The sequence below is a fragment of the Lupinus angustifolius genome, chromosome LG04, assembly GCF_001865875.1.
Source record: "Lupinus angustifolius cultivar Tanjil chromosome LG04, LupAngTanjil_v1.0, whole genome shotgun sequence".
Classification (NCBI taxonomy): Eukaryota; Viridiplantae; Streptophyta; class Magnoliopsida; order Fabales; family Fabaceae; genus Lupinus; species Lupinus angustifolius.
The window spans coordinates 17026103-17033872 of NC_032012.1; the positions used below are offsets into that span (position 1 = coordinate 17026103).

Here is a 7770-nt window from a genome sequence, read left to right on the forward strand (position 1 = left end):
ACACAAGATAGAAAATTGGGTGTGAATATAGTTGAAATTAATTTCAAATAAAAGGTCTAGACCCCAAAAATATTTGGGCCTAAAATCTTTCAATGTTAGGTACACTAAACACCCAAGGTCTAAACGTTTGTGGTCCAAACATTAGACCTCGAACCATTTTCTTAATTGAGGTGTAATATCATTTTCTTGGCCTTCTCTTCTATGGAAACCATCGTCTTCTCGGGTCGTTCGATGAAACTATCATCATCTTCTTCTTCTCAAATCGTTGTCTTTATCGTCATTTCTTCACCTTTTGTTAGCATTTCAACATACATGCATAACTTATTTCTTTGCTTCTCACAATACCAAAATTATCTTTTAATAATAATGTAAGATATTTATATATTAGTAGTACATTATCTATCATTTATATTTAGTTATAATTTAATCTTTAAAAAAGTAATACAAATCAATATTAAATATATACTTTACACAACCAATCCTTATATATTTCAGTCAATTAATGTGTAATACACTTGAGTATGTAAATATTTGTTACATTATTAACTTATATTATAATCAAATGGATAACCATTTTTTCACGAGAAAAAAATCTATATACGAACAATATATAAATATTTTTAATATACTATCATTGTATTATCTATTATTTATTTTTAATTACAGAATAAAATATCTCATAGTACAATAAGATATCTTTTTGCCAATGAACTCATGACATGTATCATATTCTATTATTATCTGTAAAAATATTTTAAAACTAAACAAAATAGTACACATGTCATACTTTTACTGAATTGAAAGAGACTAATTATCTTATAATATAAAGAGATACATTATTATCTTTTAATTATGATTCACTCTTAAAAAAAAAAAAATTGTGGCTGTATATAAAAATCTTTCACATTTATAGTGTATTGATATTAAACTGTTATTTGACTTATTTCAAAGTTATCATCTTCTCTGTCGAATTCATCTTACATTGTGAATTGATTAATAATTATTTTAGAATAAAAAATATCGTCCTCCACTAGATATCCTCTCAAACCAAACCACACCCTTCAACTCCATCTAATCACAAATTCCAAAATCCATCCAACAAAACACACAGAAACTAAAAAAATGACCACACTCAACCTTGTTTTCTCTATGCACCACCCTATCACCACTACTACTTCACCTTTTCTTAACACCTCATCACCACTCTTCCATGCACCATTCACCCTCACACCAAATAAGCCACTCTCCCTAACTACCACTCGTGCTATTGACGCAAATGATTTCTTGGGTGACTTTGGAGCCAGAGATCCTTTCCCTGCTGAGTTAGAAAGTAAGTTTGGAGAGAAAGTGCTTGGTAATAAGGACACTGAGCATAAAATCCTTATCCCTAATATCTCTGCTCTCTCTCTTTCTCAACAACAGTGTTCTCCTATTTCCCCTCTTCAGACACCTATGTCTCATGATGATGCTCACAAACTTATAAGAAAGGTCATATACAGACTCCATCCCCCGTTTACTATTTCTTTCCTATTTTTATTTTAAATTGCGGTTATGTTTAGCGCAATTGCTGAGAATTGTGAGAAATTGTAGTTGCGAAGCTGTTGTTGAAACTCGTGAAACCTCAGTATTGTGTATGCAATTGCGGTTTTAGTTTCAAGGATAAAATTGTCATTTCATGAGAGGTAGTTTCAAGGAGATAAAAATGTCATTATAAGTAAAAGTAGAATGATATAACAATCATTACATTGTGTTTCTTTTTTCTTTTTACAACACTTCCCTGGTAATAGAGGAGTCTGGCTCCATAAAACTCTACTTATACTTGTAATGACATTTTTATCCTTGAAATTGCTTACCTTTATGGTGATAGAGGAGTCTAGCTCGATCTTGTTAAGGAGTCCAAACATAAAGTTTACATTATAAAGTACTACACTTGAGTTTTCATAGTATTGAATGCATTGCTTTCCTATACACGTTCTATCTTGAATTCCCTCATTTATAATTCTTAGTTGGGCATATAATTATGGTCTGTTTGTAAGTTAGATTTTGGATGGTAAAAGAGGGAAAGAAAGGCTTCAAAACTATGAATCACACTTGTGAGATGACTCTGAAGATTACTTTCATTTCCTTCCCAAATCCAACTCGCAAACAAACCCTTAGTTACACAAACTTATTATTGTATGCCATATGTATTACTGAAATTATTATTTGATGTGTATAAGATTGTGGAAAGCATGTTACAAGTGGATATCTATATTTGAAGGACAGGAGTTAGATGAAGTTTGTTTAGATGTTTATGGTACTATTCTCCAATAAAAACATAACATGTTAGCAATTTTCTTATGTTTTCATTAATAAGTTTTAAGAATACTGGATGGCAATAGTACAAGCACTCTTGTGCCATTTACAACTGTCTTTAAAGATTTCAAATAATGACTGAAGTGCGTAAGTGATTATGACAGTCACAGAACATGATTACCTAAGAATTTTTCTTAAGGGTTTCCAATTGTGGTTTATATTCCTGTGGTTTCACATTATTGGAGAGTCTAACACTTCTTGTACTAAAATCATATGTGTATGTTATGTGGAGTAACTTCCTATGTATGTGTAGAAGCTCCCAAAAGATGTTGAAGCCAATTAGTTTATGCCCATGAGTGTGTTAATATTTTACTTTAATAAGTGATGCTCAAGTATTGATTGTATGATTTTAATGGATAAATGGATTAGTGTATGATGGTTCATGTTTTGTCTTTGAAAATGAAGGCTGTTATAAGTTAAGTTAAAAGGTCTTTATGAGTTCGGTCGCAAAGTTAGTTGTAACTTACAGTATATATTCCCAGAAAAGCAGAAAATGCTCATTAGCCATTTGGTTAGGGGTTTCCCCCCTCCACAATAGTGAAGAAACAGTTCCTAATTGCCAATGTAAGCCGAAACAAACAAACTGTGAACTTACCAGCAAGCTTATTACTCAATTGACACTGGCTTCAAAAATGGGATGTTATGATGTTGTTTTAGGTTTCATCCTCCACCTGATAGTCTATCCACTTCCCTACCCATTTGCTTGCATCTCCAATGTGCCAAAGTAAACAAAGAAAAGAAAATATTGAAGTCAGGGGACAAGGCACGATGTTGTGGGACTTAGGATCTGGCTAGGCAAATCGGGGTTGTGTTTCCTCTGAGTTTGCACTGTATATATATGATAATGAAATATATAGGGGAAGGTTTTTCCCTATCAAAAACTATCTCCAATACTTGAGATGATCTTGTGATGAAATGTTAATTTGATTTGAATAGAATGGGGTGATGAGGATCTAACACTTGTCCACTTTGTCTCAGAGATTTTGATTCCATGAAGATGTTTCAATCATGCTATGTTATGCCATTCCTTATAGTATGTAGATGTCCATATTACATGCAGGAATGTGATAAGTGATAAGAAAAGTTTAAATACAGCGAAACTAATGTTTGAATTCTTGACGGGGTCCCATTTTTATGCTTTTCTATTCTGATTTCTGAAGAATTTATGAGAATTCATAATTGTTTAAATGGAGGAACCATTTTTGTTGGACTATGCAGTCAAGGTGTATCTTAATTTCTGCCCCTTGAGATTTAACACCTGATAATATTTTGTGCCACATATGTTTATCAGCTTTGGTTTTGCTTGATAACTAGAAAATCAACATTTTTCATGGCGGAGATATTCCTTTTAAGCTGTTTGCTTGAAAGATTCTTTCTTGTTATGTAATTTTATTAACTAATCCTTCACCCATTAGCACTTGTTAATTTGTTGACTTCCCTCATTAACTTTGCTTGCAGCCCAATTGACTTTGTAGTCAATGGCTCAATGCTGCTATACATGCATAAAATAAGGCATAGAAAGCCTACCGTAAGAACTAGAGGCACTTTTTATGCCATATCTAATAGTTTGAGCACAAGCCTCCTCATTTCTGTAGGTTGTTGGTTGGAGGCTTTTACAAGAAGGTGGACTTAAACTTCAATGCTTGTGGAAATTGAGAGATTATAAAAGTGGAGTTGAACTCATCAATAGGATCTTTAAGATTGTAGAAGCTGAAGGCCATTTTCCAAATATTCATTTGGAACAACCAAATCAAGTCAGAGCAGAACTATGGACAGCTTCAATAGGTAAGCCATAAACTTTTTTTTGGTACTACCAAGGGTATCCCCTCCCCGGATGGGTAAGGAACTAATCCCTTTCGGAGTGCACGACTGCCCTTCCGAACAAGTGTCACTCCCAAGAATCAAACTACTGACCTTTTGGTCATACTGTGGATAGCGGGACCTTACACCACATTCAATATGATTGGAGACTTTTATTTCTAGTGCATTTGGTGCTATAAAATTTTCACCTTACAACATGAGACCTGAAAGGTTTTAAATTTTTTGCAGGAGGATTGAGTATGAATGATTTCATTGTAGCAGCAAAGATAGATCAAATAAAAACATCAGATCTTGTCCCAAGGAAAAGAGTTTGGGCCTAATGTACAATGAACTCCATAAAACATTTAGCCAAGGAGATTTTGTTTATAACAATGAATTATCATTGATATGTGTCATTTGATGAAATGTATTATTATTCTTTGCCTTGTTTTTAAGATTTGGGCATACCTACTCTTGTTTGGGAAGTGTGTAATGACTCAGCATTTGAAAAGTCAAAATATATAAAGCAATAGCGATAACTAATCACTTTTTAGACAAAAAATTTATCTCCTAATATTATTGATGAAATTTAACTATATAGTGTGGAATGTTATTGGTGAATTGTTTTTTATTAGATAACGATATGTAAGTATATATGGAAAATAAAATAATATTTTAACACAATAAGTTATTAGTTGTGAACAAATATTGTTCCAATTGGTAAGGGCACATACGTGTAAAATTGAGTTTAAATTTCACTATTGGCATTAGTATTTGAGTGTAATATTATAGATTGTTAGTGTAAAGATTTTTATATAATCAATATATTATCTATCATTTATTTGTATTATTTTTCTTGAAGAGTCAGTAATGATTAAAAATGAATGGTGAATGATGGACTACCGGTATATAAAACTTTTACATTGTCAATGTATATATTTTTCTGTTAGTATTTTGTTAATGCACAATATGTAAATATCTTTGTAGACACCAATAGAATTGTGAAGCTTAAACTCCTTCTATCAAAATTACACATTAATCAGCTCGTTAAAGATCAATCATATGCCCAAAAGACCACCCAAGCTAGCCTGCAAAGTAAACCACATGGTGCACTAAGACATAAAACTGGTATGCCAAGGGACTAGACTGTCAGGCTAAGACAACAGAATGGTGTGCCAAGGGACCAAGTTGTTGGGCCAAGACAAGAAAATCATGCACCAATTGATGCTTCACATGCACAAAACCTCACCTTGACCGTGTCAACCAGCATGTGTCAAGACATTGACCGAGGAATGTAGAAGTGTGACCAGGATAGGCCAAACCAAGTGCACAAGTTTAGACATGCCAAACATAAGGCCACGATCATGCCAAACCAAGCGTACCAGCCTAGGCATGGTAAACACAAGGCCACGATTAGGCCTACTACACCATGCTAGGCCCAAGTTCCTCGGTCAGAAGTGGAAGCCAAGTCTGGGCCAGAGTCTAAAACAACTATGTAGGGAAAGATAGCTTGGATCATAAGCAACATTTATAATCTCTCAATTTTCCATTTATAATCTCCCATTCATTTTGTATTAATCAATCAAAGTCTTTACAAGATAATAAAATGAAAAGATCAATATTCATCTTCTTCTTGCTCTAAACTTTCTTTAAGTTATTCTTCTTCCTCTAAACTTTCTTTAAGTTATTCTTCTTCCTCTAAACTTTCTTTAAGTTACTCTTCTTCATATTTCACTCAAATATATCCAATCACGTTTCTTTTATGGTATCAGAGCTGTAGGGATCCATTGCCAACTTCAAGCAAGGAGATCTAAATGTGAATAATTACTCTACAAAATTAAAGATCTTTTGGGATGAACTAGACACCTTTAGGCCTCTGCCCAAGTGCATATGTAATACACATTGCTCATGTGGAGCTGAAATAAAATGCTCTTGCGGTGCACTTCTTGATGTAAAGAACCATAGAAAGGAAGATAGATTCATAGGATTCCTAAAAGGATTAAATGATGCATACTCTAGTGTTAGGTCACAAATAATGTTACTTGATCCACTACCAAGTATGAGTAAGGTGTTTGCTCTTGTCATATATCAAGAAAGATAAGTCTATGGGCAAGAATTAGATTCAAAGGTTATGATTGTCTCAAACAATTGGAGAAGAGGAGGCCCTATTAAGAAGAACCAGGGAACTGGTAGAAACAACTATGTGAAATTCAGAAACAATACAGGTGCGTCATCAAAGAATTCATGGACTAGAAACCATAATTCCACAAAGTATTGCACCCATTGCAAGAGAAATGAGCATATAGTGGAATCTTGCTATAAGCTTCATGGATTCCTAGTGGACTTCCATTCCTATAAAGAAGATCAAGCAAATTTAGTAATGATTGAGAGGGGTGATCAATCAAATAGGGTGATAAGCCAACAATCACAACATGATGAGACAATATTTGGGCTAAGCAAGGATCAGTACCAAGGTTTAGTTAGCATGCTTCAAAAGAACATTAACTTGCCATCTAAATGGAATAACAATGGATCTAGCAAGGTCAACAATGTTATTTCAGTAACATCAGATAATCATGATGAGCAAACCAAAGGTAATTCTTAATATATTTTTACTTTTGTCCCTTGGATACTAGACACTAGTGCAACCAAGGTAGTTAAAATCACGTCTCTACTCGTGAAATTGCACGAGTATACGCGTTGAGCAGCCATGGCCATGCTCGATTCCAGGAACGTGTTCTGGAGTAGGTAAAATCGTGGAATCATAGTGTTAGGACGTAAACTCGTTGGAATCGGCGTGTTTATCGTTTCAACTTTGTGGCTGTGCAATTGTTGGGCCTCGACCCGCTTCAGAACCCGTTTCTGCAAACCGGGTCATTGAAACCCTAGAACTTAGTCCACTATTGAACCCTATTCTACACCCAGGTGAGTTTTTACAATTTTTTCTCTCCATTTAGTTACTTTTCTCCATTCTCCATTTACTGTTCATCTCCTTCTACCTTCACGATCATTGTTCATTGTCTTCTCCATTGACGAACACTGTTCACCGTCTTCTCCATTACGTGCACTGTTCATCATCTTCTGCATTACGTGCACTGTTCATCGTCTACCTTTTCTCCTTCGTTTCTCCTCCTTTCTCCATTCACAGAATCACAATCATTATTCTCCTTTCTCCATTCACAGAATGAGTCACAATCATACTCCTCAAAAAACCATTTCCTTCACATAATGATCGTGGAGCACAATAATGATGATGAAGATCATTTGGATGGCCCGGAAGGTGATGGGAATAATTTGATGAGAGAAATCCTTGGAGAAGATATTGGGGAAGATATAGACGATGTTGAAGAAAATGAGAATGAAGCCCTTTTGGAAGATGATTATAGAGAGTTTGATGTGAATGATTTGCTAAATTAGATTTAGTTGCATTTAGACTTATGTTTTGATATTGGATTTGGATTTGAAAGAATGCTTTTAGCAAATTTATGCTTTGAAGTTGGATTTGATATTATGTTTTTACCAAATGTAAGCTTTGAGATTGGATTTAGAATTGTGTTTCTTGCAAATTAAGTTTGGATTTGGATTTATGTCTACTATTATATATATATATATATA

The 7770-nt window shown here is 34.0% G+C and overlaps 1 protein-coding gene across 1 annotated transcript; it reads left to right on the top strand.

The window, feature by feature from the left end:
- LOC109346039 lies at positions 1044 to 4710 on the top strand. Its single transcript, XM_019585395.1, has 3 exons — positions 1044 to 1488; positions 3951 to 4140; positions 4405 to 4710. Exons 1-3 carry the CDS (start codon positions 1123 to 1125, stop codon positions 4494 to 4496), a joined length of 648 nt encoding a protein of 215 aa, XP_019440940.1. The 5' UTR covers positions 1044 to 1122; the 3' UTR covers positions 4497 to 4710.